Source organism: Zingiber officinale, chromosome 5A (genome assembly GCF_018446385.1).
Source record: "Zingiber officinale cultivar Zhangliang chromosome 5A, Zo_v1.1, whole genome shotgun sequence".
NCBI classification, from domain to species: Eukaryota; Viridiplantae; Streptophyta; class Magnoliopsida; order Zingiberales; family Zingiberaceae; genus Zingiber; species Zingiber officinale.
In genome coordinates, this window is record NC_055994.1 from 88,073,064 (window position 1) to 88,087,269 (window position 14,206).

Consider the following 14,206-nt stretch of genomic DNA (forward strand, 5'->3'; position numbering starts at 1 on the left):
AACCTCAGAGGAAAGTGCAAGGGGATTTTGGACTCTCTCTCACTCTATTAATCCAGCTACATCAAACTCTCACACGTCCTTCTTTTTCCTTTGCTAACTTTATTCTCCAAGTAAATCCTAACTTGAACATTGGAATGATCCATTGGGATATTTTTTCGGCGCTATTTTAACTCTATGTTGAAATATATTTTAAGTCATTTTCATTTTCTTCACTGACAATCTTCGAAGAACGTGCACAACGGACGGGGATTTAACCGTCTACTGTATTGAACTAAAATAATAATGACATTAATTAGAGGTATAACAGAGGATAACAATCTTAAATTAATTTAATTAATACAGAGATTAAAATAGGTCACAATCCTTCTCCATTATTTTTAAAGTTCTTAAAGTTTAGAAACTTAATTTCATTCTATTAATTTAATACGTTCCCGATCGAGAGAAGTCTTAATTGGACGTCGACTTGCTACTCATCCGAACCATCGACCAACCGCCGGCGCCTCCGCTTCCTCGTCCCACGACGACGCCGCACGCCGCTCGCCGCTCGACGCCCCGACGAGAAGCGCTTCATCGCATCCAGCTTCGGCACCACCACGTTGTCACAAAGCACCACCTCCGACGAACCTCTTGCCGTCTTCGCCTCCGCAGCGCCGCCCTTCAACGACGAGTTATCTAAATCCCGCCGCTTTACCGCCGCCACCGCGGACTCCACGACGCCTCCTTGGCTTCCGCCGCTGCCTCTGCAACAGAACAGAGTTGCCCAACTGCCCCTTTCCTTCCTCTCCTCCCTTCGCCGCCGGCAGCGCTCTCTCTCCGACAGGACCTTGCCGACGCAGGACACCTTGGGAGACCCCGGCTCCGCCTCCCGCGCCGTCGGCCGCTTCTTCATCTTATCCTTGGGGAAGAAGCGGCACTGGGTAGGGCGGCGGACGGAACGGCCGTCGTAGGCGGAGGCCTCCTGTACCTTGGCGCGGGGGAGGGCGATGATGGGCGGCTTGCTCTTGGACGGCACGTTCAGGCTCGATGAGGTGAACGGCCGGGACTTGGCGTTGTACTTGGGGTTACTGGCGCCTTTGGTTGACTCCTCCCGGTCGTAGACGCGGTACCCGAGGCCCCACCCCACGGCCGGGACTTCGACGGCGACGTAGGCGAGGTGACAATCAGCATCAGCATCAACATCAACATCCTCCGGGGAGGCAGGCCCATGACCGACGGCGACGTAGGCGAGGTGACAATTAGCATCAGCATCAACATCAACATCAACATCCTCCGGGGAGGCAGGCCCACGGCCGACGGCTAAGCTACTCCGGTTGACCAAGCTCTCCATGTCTACTTGAGGCATTGAAAGAAGGAGCAGAAGATGAATAAGAAGAATTAAGAGAGAATTAAATTGGTTTAAAAGAACAAGAAGAAGAAGGTTTACCAACGCTAAGTGATCGCACACATTCTAATTGTAACGCTGCAGTAGATCAAATCTCAATAACCTTCCAGATTTTCCAAAAGATAAATTTTTTATCTGAAAAAAAAATATGATAAAAAAAGGTTGTTTGATAAGAAAAAAGAGACACAGTGGTTATACCAACTTGTGAATGAGCAATGCCAGTCAATTTCATTGCAGTTGGTCATCCACGTTCTTTGTGCTGTAAATTGCTGCGTTGAAATTTTTGGCTAAATTGAATTTCCTTATAACAATTTTGAGGTTTGAATTTGAAAGATATTGTACAGATTTATTTATTTATTTATTATTATTATTTTTTTGCATATTATAGAAAGTTTCCTAAATTAAACTTGGTAAAGAACAATTTTCTGCCCTAAACCCTATAGTGGTTGGACGCCTCCCTCACTGCTTAAGCTCCACTCTGGGCGGCGGCGGCGGCGGCAGCGTCGATGGATTTCATGGACGGGGACTTTGAACTGAGAGAGATCCAGAAGCTGGAGGGCCATTCCGATCGGGTCTGGAGCCTTGCGTGGAACCCCGTGACCGGTGGCTCTTCCGGGATGTTGGCCTCTTGCAGTGGCGATAAGACGGTTAGAATCTGGCAGAAGGGGCCTTCCGGTTCCTGGGAATGCTCGGTGCGTTGATTCTGTTTGATAAATTTCTCTTCTTTGTCGTGGCAAATTCTTTGCTGAAATTTTTTGATGTTGAGGATATGGATATGATGGGAATCTGTTTCCCAACTGGAAGGAGAGTCAGTTGAGTTGATCTCGTGTTAGCAAAAATTCCTCCTTTATCCTTTGTTCTTAAATCTTCGTTTGGTGTTAGCAACTACTTGAGCCGTGCAAGTCTTCTGTTATTGCGATTTTAACAAGGATAATGCAACACATCTTTTTAACTGAATTCCTAAGCACTTTGTTCATAGCAGCTCATCTTTTCGATTTTAACAAGGATAATGCAACTCCTTATTTCAGGAGAAAAGAAAGAATATATCAAAAATTCACCTAAATTTAGTTATTGTTCTCTAGGAATAAATTATGATCAGTGCATTGAGGAGATGTAGACTAAGTTTCTTAAGAGCCATGATATTACATGTACACATTTATTTTCTCAGTGTTGCTTTTATATAGTGATCTTGGTTCAGATATCTAGAGCTTTAGGCCATGTGATCATTTTAGGTACTTGAATAGTTGAGCTTCAAACTGGCGCTTTTATATACGGCTTGTAAGGATTAATTCTCAATATATGTAACATATGACAGGCTGTTTTAGAAGATACTCATACTCGTACAGTTCGTTCTTGTGCGTGGTCACCAAGTGGAACATTATTGGCCACAGCCAGTTTTGATGGTACAACTGCTATATGGGAAAATGTTGGCGGTGACTTTGTATGTGTTACAACGCTAGAGGTAGACCCTAATGACGGCATGCTTGTACCATGTCTAAGCCCACAATTCTTTTTAGTTCTTTTGCTCATCTTTTTCGTGTCTTCAGGGTCATGATAATGAAGTGAAGAGTGTTGCGTGGAGTGCTTCTGGTTCCTTGCTTGCAACGTGTGCTCGAGATAAGACTGTTTGGATTTGGGAAATGCAACCGGGCAATGAGTTTGAGTGTGTTTCGGTGTTGCAAGGTCACACACAGGATGTAAAGATGGTACAATGGCATCCATTTTTGGAGGTTTTGGTATCTGTTAGCTATGATAACTCTATAAAGGTAAGGACTCTCAACTAGTTTGTCTTTTTAATTTAGTTGCCTTTTTCTATACTATCTCGAACTTAACCGAAATGATCTTGAACTTCACTGAACCTGGTATTATTTTAAGGTCTGGACCGAAGATGGTGATGATGATGATTGGCAGTGTGCACAAACAATAACTGAAGCTAGCAGGTGTTAATTTAACTAATGACCTTACTATCTGTCATATGAAGATTGTGGATAGTTTTTCCTGGAATAAATTCTGCAGTCATTCTGTTGAAATAGAGTAGTTAAGTAAATCATCGGCAAACACCCAATTTTCTTGGCAGGCCATCTTACTATCATATCGGTGTCATAGAACCTGATATTTAGTGACAAACTAACAGATGGATAGATTTTCTTGTCATATTCAGTGACAAACTAGCAAGAAAATCATCTAGTATTGAAAAATTTTAAAAGTAGGTTATCCTGCTGTTCCCACTCTTATCTTATGATGTAATTTTGTCAAGCTATTTCTTACCTATCAACTGAACAACAAATGAAACATTTATCATTTACAGTGTTTATTTACTTTCAATTTTGTTCCTTAGTGGTCACACATCTACTGTCTGGGCATTATCGTTCAACTCCTCTGGCGACAAAATGGCTACATGCGGGTATATGTTTTTAACATGTCCTCTAAATAAGACGGGATTAAGTTTTATCTTATTTCTTATTGGTTATGCAGTGATGATCTGACCTTGAAATTATGGGGTACCTCATCTGGGATAAGCAATGGAATTGAATCGTGGTAAGCTAGTGCTACATGTTTCAGCAGTTTAATATGATAACAACCATCTTTTAGCACTGTTTGGATCATTTGGTGTTTTTCTGCTAACATAAATATGTTTAATGTGCTGACCTGATTAGATGTTCTTACAATTTTCCTCAAGATATCTGATAAAAATTGTCCACCTTCCAGGCAACATCTATCGACTCTTTCTGGGTATCATGATCGAACAATATTCTCCGTTCACTGGTCAAGGTATTAAATTAGACTGTCACATGTGCTGATCTGTGTCATTTTTCCTCCAGTTTTTCTTGCTTCTTATCGAGTGTTGCTTTCACAGTGTCAAGCAGTTAATGACAAAGCAGCTTAATCAAAATGATCTCAATGATCCACTGCTAAAATAATATGCATTGCAAAGTTATAGGGTCCATTTTAAAAACAATTAACTCAAAATTGTGATGGAAAACAGAACTACTGGGTTTAATGCTAATTTGATTGTTTACATCAACATTGTGCCCGAAACTCAATAAAGCGTCTGACCTCAGAATTTCCATGATAATTTTTTTTTACTCGCTCTCAATAGCTTCCACTTCCTAGATCTATTCAAATTGATTGTAGTTTTGAGATCATTGATTTGCTCCTTTGGTTAACTCGGCACTTTCTTCTTCCAAATGACAGGGAAGGTTTAATTGCGAGTGGAGCAGGAGATGATGCTATACGTATTTTCTACGAGAGTAGAGATATGGTATGAATAACTCTGTTTGTCCATATGGCTCATGATTACTAGATGGTTATTACTTCATTCCTTGACCTTATTTTGCTGTGTTCATGTAGACGAGCCAGTTAGTGTATTTTGTGTGCTTTCTAGATTTCGTGACTCGATATTATTATGCTTGATTATACGAATGCAAAACCTTGTTACCAATGCCCTTGAAAGTTGTTTCAGCACATTGATATTGTATTTACAATCCTCTTTCTTTCGCGTATCTTTTAAAGTGTCGGCTGACATCTACTTCAGGTTGATCAACTGTCTTACAAGATGCTGCTCAAGAAAGAAAAGGCCCATGAAATGGATGTGAACTGTGTGCAATGGAATCCAAAGGTAGTTCGATTTCAGAATCTTGTTTTCAGATTCTGAATTTTCTCCTCTCGTTTTTTTCTCCCTTCAATTCTTTTGCTACGATAAACTAAGTCGATATGGAATGAACTCTGCAGGAAGCAATGCTTCTTGCTTCGGCAAGTGATGATGGGACTATAAAAATATGGGAGCTGTCACAAGTTTCGATATAACAGTATCGATGTTTTCAAGCTCGAAATATAGTTTCGATATCCCCATATACTCGATGCCATTTGGCATGCGAAATAGTTTTGTGTACCATCAATGAATGAATCATTGACTTGCAAGTATAATTGGCACTCAGCAGCAGTTGTCCATTACTGATATGAATCAGATAATAGTTGAATGTATCTATGTATGTGTGTGTGCGCGCGCATGTGTGTTGATTATCGCAAGTGTAATTGGCACTCAGCAGCAGTTGTCCATTACTGATAATAGTTGAATGTATGTATGTATGTGCGCGCGTGTGTATGTGTTGATTATCGCAAGTATAATCGGCACTCAGCAGCAGTTGTCCATTACTGATACGAATCCGATAATAGTTGAATGTATCTATGTGTGTGTGCATGTGTTGATTTTCGATAATCGCCGATGAGTAAACTTAGAAGTTAACATCTAGTTTGAAATATGGAAATCACGACTCTAGATACATCCCTAGGTTAAAAATGGCTTTCCTCCGCTATGTCTCCACCTTGCTATTTCGATAGCCATTACTTTACTCTCTCCCAGCCCTATGTCTTTGCGATCATCTCCATTGCCATCTCCTTTGCTGCCATTGTTATTGAAGATCGCCGACGATAATTATTGAAAATAAATTTACACAATAATTGTGTATTTAGTTTTGATCAACTTTATTTGATAACTTGAAGAAAATGATCACAAGTGCCCCCAGGGCGTAGCATAGATGGTGGACACATAGTATCTCTGGCGTAATGGCCAGGGGTTCATTCTCAAGAACTGATGAATTGGGCTTGTTGCCTGATTCAATTCAACTTTCGAATTTTTTAAAACCTAATTGGGCTTGTTGCCTGGCCCGGCCCAATTCAACTTTCGAATTTTTGCAGTGCGAGGGTTCAGGTTTTGTCTTCGTCAACTTAAATCGATTTCCGCTCATTTGTCAGAACCTCGCCGTCGTCGACATGGCGGCCGCGCTCCAAACTCTCGATGCAGGTGCCGTCGCCGCTGATCCGGATGCTGCTAGAAAGAGGAGGTCGAATCACAGCAGGGCAAAGAGCTCAAGGAAGAGGTTAAGGCAGAGGACGACACCCATGGGAACCGCCAAGCATCAGAAACCTACCGAGAAGATGAAGAAGCTGTTCCGGAAGAGAGCCAGGGAGTATCACTCAGACGAGGAGGAGGACGATGTAGACAAAGAATTCCCAGAGGATCCTTCTAGCGACGAGGAAAAAGACGAGGACCTGGGCGTGGGAGATTACGGAAGCGGCGGCTCTGAAGGCGATGAGGAGGATGAGGAGGGAGTGAAGCATGGGATTACCAGGCTCCTCGAGGGTTGCAGGGCTTTTAAGGTCGCTTTTGCTAAGATTATGAAGAGGAACCTCCCAGACGATCCCCTTGTAAGCGTTATAATTAGAGGTGTTTGATTCTTAACGAGATTGATGGAAAAAAGATTGTTTTTTGGCCAAATCTTTTGTCTTTGGTCATCTTAGGGCCCAATATTGTCAGCGCACAAAAAGCTTGTCGCGGAGAAGCTCGCAGAAGAAGATTCTGAACAGAAGATGAAGGGGGAGTCGAAAAAGCAAAGACATTCAGTCAGTATAATTATTACCTTTCTTTTTGTTTCTATCCTTTATGTTGGCTTCACTAGGGGGCGTATAAATATAGTGTGTATTTATTTCATTTTCATTTCTAAACATAATTTAGGCAGACGAGAAGGGCCACACAAAGCCTGACAATTTCTTAGATGCAAAGGAGAAGTTTCTTATCAGTGTTGCAACTAAAGGAGGTAATCTTCGTGCTTCTAATGGATGGCAATTAAAATCTTCACAATTTTTATTATTCCAAATAGTAGTATACACTGTTTTGTAGTTTTTTTTTATCACTGTTGCAACTTACGGAGGTAATCTAATTGCTTCAAAGGACAGCACTTAAAACTTGCACAAGTTGTGCTATTTCAAATGGTAGTTACAAAGTGTTTTCCTTTCTTTTACATCTAACTAAATAGTATTCTTCTTGCATGTGTGTTGATGTCTTGGATTCTCAGTTGTGAAGCTATTCAATGCAGTAAGAAAACAAACATGCCACTTTTGAGTTGTAAATTATCATGCATATGGTGGTTTTGCTATTTTTGGCAGTAATGTCTAACTCTCTTCCCAGGTAAGTAAGGCACAGAGTTCACAAAGTGGCTTGAATCCTTCAAGTTCCAAAGATGCCAAAGGTAATGAATGGTGAATCCATACTTTGACATGCTTTGATACTGCATCCAATTATGAAAATCATCTCTCTATTTCTAAGAACATTAGTGTCATAGTAATTTTATGATCCTGTTCACAAATTGAACTGTGCAATGGAAACTATCCTTGCACCATTTGTTTTCTTTGATTCTATGTATGTTCAACTAGAGGTCAAAGTAATAAGGTTGGTGTTGTATTAGTAAATCTTTTTTGATATTAGAAAGTGGAGACTAACACCTAGTTTATCTCACATGAAGTGTTGAGAGATAATGGAGGATTGCAAGCTTAGATGAAATATTTGTAGGGGAAGAGTGACTACAATGATAACATGAAACTTAGAGGGGTGTATTCAATGTTGGACTTTTAATTACTTTGAATGACTTTTATAGAATTTAAAAGTCTAGGTGTATTCAATCTAACTTTTATAAACTTTATAGAAATCTAGGGGTATCCAAGTTAGATTTTTATAGAATTTTAAAAAGTCATGTGGTATTCAAACTTGACTTTTTAAAATTCTATGAAAATCTTTTGGTATCTAAAGTTTCAATAGATTTTCATGAATTCTTTTATAATTCTTTGGATACAAATTTTAACCAATAAGAGCTCTCCAAACCACTTGGTACAACTTTAAAAATAAAATAAAAAGTCTTCTTCTCACTCTTAAGATTTCTATATATTTCAAATCACAACTTTTTACGAATAAGTCCTTTCTTTTCCCGCTCCTTGATTTTGATTTTTTCTTTGATCTTAAAGGCTCTGTCCTTGTTCAACCTCTCGGCAACCTGCATCGACCTCTCAACATGCATTTCCTACGAAGCTGAGAGTCCTTTGAAGCATTTTGTCGAGTGCTCTTGCCGTGGTTTATTAGAACGGAAGTGGAATGGCCAGAATGGGAATGCCTCATGCAGTTCCAAAGTTCTGGTAAATAATGTGACTTGCTTTGAAACACCGTTCTATGACGTTATAACGACAAATGAACAGATCAGAACGGTCAGAACGAAACGACAACCGCTTGTAGCCTTTTCTCCGACAGCAGCTCACGGCGGCAGGCTACCGGCAGAGATTTTTCTCCTATTGCTCGTGATGGGAAAGAATGAGGAATGTCATCTGGTGAAGCCTGCGGTGCGTCGGAAAGGAGGAAAACAAATAAAAAAATTATTTGAAGCAGCCGGTGATGCTTCCGTCGGCTACTCACAAGCAGGTCGAAGTCGAAATCGATTTGGACGGCGGTACGGGGAAGGGAAACTTAAGACATTAGGTTTTAATATAAAATATATATTAATAAATCAAATTATTTCTCAACTTAATTAATAGATAATTTAATAAAATATAATGAAATTAGACCCTAAAAATATTCTATAAAATTTATTTAAATTTTAAAAATTCCTAAATAAATTTTATATATTTATATTTATTTATTTTAATAATATTATTACTAATCAAATTAATAATCTTATTATTAATTTTATTACTAATCAAATTTATCAATTCAACACTTTATTAAAAGTTTGACTAAAGTAAAGGGTTGACCAACATTTCATGATGATTTGGATTAAATTTGTAAATAAAAATATTTAAAATTATTATAATATTATTGGATTTAAAATTATATTATTAAAATTTCTTTTTTAAAATTACAAAGTGAGATGTTATCCTCTCTTTGTTTTTAGCCAAAACAAGATAAAAGTATAAAAAGTTGAAAAAGTTTTTTATGGAGCGATGTTTATCATATTGGCAATAACGAAAATAGAATTTTTCTTTCCCGTAAATCCACAAGTTTCCATGGAATTTATAAATGTCTGTAAAAATCTTGCAAAAAAGTCTATAGAACTCCATGGAATTCTTTTCACAACTACATGAGATTCTATAAAAGTCAATAAAAATCTATCAACTCCACAAAAGTCTATCATTAAAAAAAGTCAATAAAAATCATTCAATCTCTTGATTGAATACACCCTCCTTAGCTTTTAAATCTAGTAAAGTACCTCGTGGGATTGTTTTATGTTGTTCTAGACAGGCAACTTCACGAAGTAACAACTGAGTGTTTTGTGTAGCATGTCTTAATACAGCTTATGCCATGTCATGCTTTACTTTGATTCATTTTTCTCAGTTTATCTTTGATAGTCAACTCGTGACATAACTGATATGCAAACAAATGATCCATTTCTTTATGCGGAAAGAGATTGATACTGTTGCAAAAGTTTATTGAGACTGTTGCAAAAGTTTATTGAGACGTAAAGAAATGAAATTTATCCATTAATATATTTGCTTGTGAAGGTGTCAGTCACTTTATCTATTGCTAATGCTTATACATGGAGAGTTTTTTCTGCAATGAGGATTGTAAAAATCAATCATGAAACTGAGTGAGAGATCATGGTATGAATGGTTATTTAGTTACTAATATAAAAAAGAGGCATTTAATATTATGTATGAAAACAAGATGTTCATTCAACAATTTCTATCTATGAAAACATGCCCAGGGCAATTGTTATATTTTTTGTCCTTTTGAAATGATATGAACAATAGCCTGTATGCTAGTGTTTTTGGTGAGCATGTAGCACTTGATGCTAATGATATGCCCTATGGTAAGTGAGATTTCAGAAATTAAACTAGTATGTACTCAGAGAACTTGTATGTGTTTTTGTCATATAGATTTTGGGGAGATGTTTTTGTTCTCTATCATATCATCTAACTTATGAAATTAGTTATTTAGGTGATTTATTTTATTTTATTTTATTGTGGCACTCAATACCTTTTGGGTTCTTGATCTTGCCACAGGTAAGAGCAATTAAATTTTCCATAGTTTTGGATGCAGAGTAGCAGACCATGTATAATACTCATTTTGGTTGCTTGACCTTTATGTTTGACAACTGACATAGTTAAAGCTAAATCCTAAGTTTTCTTTTAGTCACGTTGCTTGAATTTATAAAACATTATTTCTGTTATGATATTTCATGTACAATCATTTGTGTCCTTAGCTAAACATAGCCTAAAAATGTTCTCTCATATTACTAACTAAAAATGTAAATTCATTTTTCACAGTATGCTTTAGTGACTTCTGTTTCTTGTGATTTCACAGTGCTGGCAAAAAGAAGAAAACAAGCTTTTTTTTCAGAGCTACAGAAGCCAACACCACAAGTATGCTATTACTCTTCATCACACGACTCGTTTTGGTTGTAGTCACCTTATAAATGCAATGTGCATGCTGCTACTCTTCATTTGCCTTTTACTTAGATATTTTAATGTTTTTTAGCTTTGTAGTATGATTTATTCTTCTGTTTACAATCTAGTCATTATAGTTCACTTTCCTAGTTTCTTATTACCATCATGCAACCTTAGTTTGATGCCTAATGTTTCTCATATTACTGACAAATGATTTCAGTGTAATTATTGTCACAAGACTCTTTTAAATCTCTTGCCTTGTCTTGCAAGGCTCTAGTATGATGGCTCTAAATTGACATTGAGATTCTCTTTAATTATATTGGGAGTTTCATGGATAAACGGTTGAGGCTTTTATCAATGTGTTCCCTCAATGACTTGTTTTACCATGAACTAGGCTATAATATAAAATTCATGCTGTGTGTAGATCTCTGATTCTAATAAAGGAAACAACAACGAGCCTGGATGGGCTCCCCTACGTGACAGTTACATGCTTACACATTCAAAGTTGAAGGACTGGGATAAAATGGCGGTGAGTGGAAAAAGAATGAATAGCTCGCTTGCTTATAGGATTTTTCATTTATTTGTTTGATGGGCTTTCAAAGTTTTGCTCTGGCATCTCACCAAATGCTTATTGGACATCTTTCTTCTGCACACAGGAACCTGCAGCAGCAATCAGTGGGGAGAGAGTTTTATCTGATAGTTCTTCAGATGGCGAATAGTAACCAGAAGAACATTAGTGGATGCACTCCTCAGTGCTGGAAGCTCGGTTTGCAGAAAAAGAAGGTAAATTATTCTCACCAGCGATCCTTGTGAAGTCCATCTGGTGGTTACGAGTGGAGATGAAACTAGGACGGCAAGCTATGCTACTTCAAGTTCCATATTAGTCACTTTTTTCATAGTTGTGAGGGATTTGCTAAAAGTCTCAGAAAAGGTAGATTGTGGAGGGACATGTAAAGGCACTCTCATAGTAAGGAGCAAATTAGAGCAATGCCAATAATTTGTTTCTTATTATTGCAACTACAATGTTCTTTTGTTTTTTAGTCATAAATCAATCTTCATTTCTTTGATGCTTCCCCTCATGGGAATGTGATACGAAAAATCTTCGTCACATGAATTCTTACATAAGAGACTTGTATTACTTTGTAGTAGTCGACAAGCTCATCCCTACCATGGCAAAATTTCCCTAGTTATGATCTTCTACTACTATCTTGACATTCATGGTTACGATCGATTTGAGTCAAACCAAGATTAGATCTTCTAGAGGGCTCCTTCATATTAAGACCTCCTCCATGTGAGTTCTATAATCTTTAACAACAATTTTGCAAAAATGATAACAAGGCGCAAAATCCATACGGTTGAAAGGTCCATGTGGTAGAGTAATGTCTCATTCGCATTTAAGTTGAATTTACTATTTGATTTTGATATAATTTCTGTCGCATTAATTATTGGCGATAACATATACATGATTCAGATGATAGATTTAGAAAATGAAAATAATGAAGAAAAAAATGGTCTGAAATATCAAATTATTATAGGAAAAGTGATGATCCTCATCTCTTAGCGAGGATGGTCAGGTGACTCGCAATGCATTTCGTATATGAATTGATCTCCTAATTTATTAGGACATTATATGCAAGTACCAATTATGTCAGCTCAACTCTTTGAGCGTGAAATATCAAATTATTAACATATAAGTCCATATAAATCAGTGGAACGTAAGTTGATGAAAGACATGTTTCAAAATTAATTGCATCATCATTTTCTATGATTAATATTTTTTTTATTTGGTACAAGATATTCAGTTTAGATTGATTAATTTTAAGATGGCCAGTTTGACTCGACAAAAATCTTTTATCAATCATTAATATAAACATGGAAGCTTTTACAACGGATGACTAATAACAATTTAATATTTTTAGCTCAACCATTCAATAAAAAAAATCCATCCCTTAATTTATTGAAATTTATACTAAATCAGATGACTAAAAAATATATTAAGAAGGCGTCGTATCATTATACTATTTTCCCGCCATCCTACCGGTTGTACCATTGTCGGCGGCTAGGATTAATATTACTTTATACTAAATTGAGTTTATGGAAGGAAAAAAAAAAAAATCTCGACAAGCTTGTGAAACACACACGTCTTCAACGTTTTTATTCATACAAATTAATAAGAGTTACAAACACTTGGGTCTCGTTTTACGTTTCTTAATTACTTTGGGATTTGTTGGATTCAGTTGACCACTCTGCATTTTTTACGAATCTCTCCGTTGAACCCCGTCAGGACGCCGATGTTGCCCATCTTCACCATCGCCGCCGCGAAGCTGCTCTGGAAGATGGCCGAGTTTCTCGCGAACAGATTCACCTGCGCCGCCGAAAACGGGGCCGTCAGCAGCGACTGGTCCGACGTGAACAGCCCCCTGTTCCTCAGGACTCCCTGGTAGTAGCTGTTGTCGAACCCGAACTGGCTCGGCGGGTCCATCGGCACCTCCTCGTCGGTCGTCAACGTCGGGCAGCTCCGCCGCAGCTGCGCCGCGTACGTCGGGTCCAGCGTCGGGTCGACTCCCGTGCTCGAGCTGGAGTTGTAGAGCCTGCCGGTGAAGGCAACGCAGTGCGCCACTCCAATCGTGTGTGCTCCTGAGAGCGTGACCATCTCCGACGGGCTCAACCCTTTGTTCTTAAAGTTCTGAACGAGCTGACCGAGTCGGAAATTCTCTGTCGGGAGATTGGCCGTGCTCTCGCTCGATATCGATATCCGGCCGTCTCTTCTTCCCGCAGGAACCGCATAGAACCATCCTCCATACTGCAATAATTCTTTCTGTAAATCTTCTATGCGAACGTAATTAATTAATTAATATTTGTTCTTACATGGGCAACGCTGTCTCGGGCAAGGAAAGCGAGAATGTCAGCGCAGGAGACGACGCCGGGGCAGACAGCTTCCACGTTGACTTTGGCCTGGTCTACGACGTCGAATGCTTCATCCTCGATGGATTGGTTGATACCCGCGTTCTTCTCCACCGAGTTCCCGTTGACCGAATCCAAGAGAATCGACCCATCGCAGCCCTGCCCACATATATATATATGTTCTGTGATCTACTAAATTAAATATAATTATAAACAGAATTGTGCTGAAATCTAGTAAGCAGTACTGACTCTGACGAAACAATCGTGGAAGTGCATCCGAAGAAGGTCAGCGCCGATGCCGGCGTCGCTGCGGAGGGCATCGTTCAGGGCTTGCCGGACGAGCGTCTCGGCCCTCGGGCAGGTCTGGGCGTAGAAGCCGACACGGAGCGGATTGGCCGCCACTGCAGTGCTCATCAGGCAGAGAGCCAAGCAGTAAATTTTCACTGCCGCCATTTTTATCGATCGCTTAGATTCGCTTGCTTGTTCGATCGATATATATCAAATTAAACAACTGAGGTCCCTACTTATAGGAATAACCGTGGGAGCATGATTAAGGTGGTGATGTGTGATAGACAACCGCCAGCCAGCCAACCACGCCGAGTTCACGCATAGGCTGAGCTGTGCAGGGCTCGTGGAAGCCTCCCCCCGGCCGAGCTTGGTGAGTAGTGTCGGTGTGCATGGCTTCGATTACGACAGTCGTCCTTTACTTCGCCA

At 39.2% G+C, this 14,206-nt stretch overlaps 4 protein-coding genes across 4 annotated transcripts; 2 read left to right on the forward strand and 2 right to left on the reverse strand.

Moving 5' to 3' along the window:
• Window positions 1-266: 266 nt before the first annotated feature.
• Window positions 267-1,631, reverse strand: LOC121982989. The gene is made up of 2 exons (XM_042535985.1): window positions 1,424-1,631; window positions 267-1,329 (listed from the first exon to the last, which is right to left on the reverse strand). Exon 2 carries the CDS (start codon window positions 1,325-1,327, stop codon window positions 467-469), a length of 861 nt encoding a protein of 286 aa, XP_042391919.1. The 5' UTR covers window positions 1,328-1,329; window positions 1,424-1,631; the 3' UTR covers window positions 267-466.
• A 146-nt stretch (window positions 1,632-1,777) lies between these two features.
• LOC121980883 (protein CIA1-like) lies at window positions 1,778-5,466 on the forward strand. Its single transcript, XM_042533148.1, has 10 exons — window positions 1,778-2,073; window positions 2,697-2,843; window positions 2,929-3,147; window positions 3,257-3,321; window positions 3,720-3,785; window positions 3,857-3,919; window positions 4,091-4,153; window positions 4,577-4,643; window positions 4,917-5,000; window positions 5,114-5,466. Exons 1-10 carry the CDS (start codon window positions 1,888-1,890, stop codon window positions 5,186-5,188), a joined length of 1,035 nt encoding a protein of 344 aa, XP_042389082.1. The 5' UTR covers window positions 1,778-1,887; the 3' UTR covers window positions 5,189-5,466.
• Window positions 5,467-6,086: 620 nt separating this feature from the next.
• On the forward strand, window positions 6,087-11,667 carry LOC121980884 (RRP15-like protein). The gene is made up of 8 exons (XM_042533149.1): window positions 6,087-6,589; window positions 6,683-6,784; window positions 6,897-6,978; window positions 7,237-7,256; window positions 7,350-7,410; window positions 10,506-10,564; window positions 11,013-11,117; window positions 11,245-11,667. The coding sequence occupies exons 1-8, from the start codon at window positions 6,155-6,157 to the stop codon at window positions 11,305-11,307; spliced, it is 927 nt and encodes a 308-aa protein (XP_042389083.1). The 5' UTR covers window positions 6,087-6,154; the 3' UTR covers window positions 11,308-11,667.
• Window positions 11,668-12,720: 1,053 nt separating this feature from the next.
• Window positions 12,721-13,998, reverse strand: LOC121980885 (peroxidase 5-like). Its single transcript, XM_042533150.1, has 3 exons — window positions 13,742-13,998; window positions 13,457-13,651; window positions 12,721-13,391 (listed from the first exon to the last, which is right to left on the reverse strand). The coding sequence occupies exons 1-3, from the start codon at window positions 13,943-13,945 to the stop codon at window positions 12,822-12,824; spliced, it is 969 nt and encodes a 322-aa protein (XP_042389084.1). The 5' UTR covers window positions 13,946-13,998; the 3' UTR covers window positions 12,721-12,821.
• Window positions 13,999-14,206: the final 208 nt, after the last annotated feature.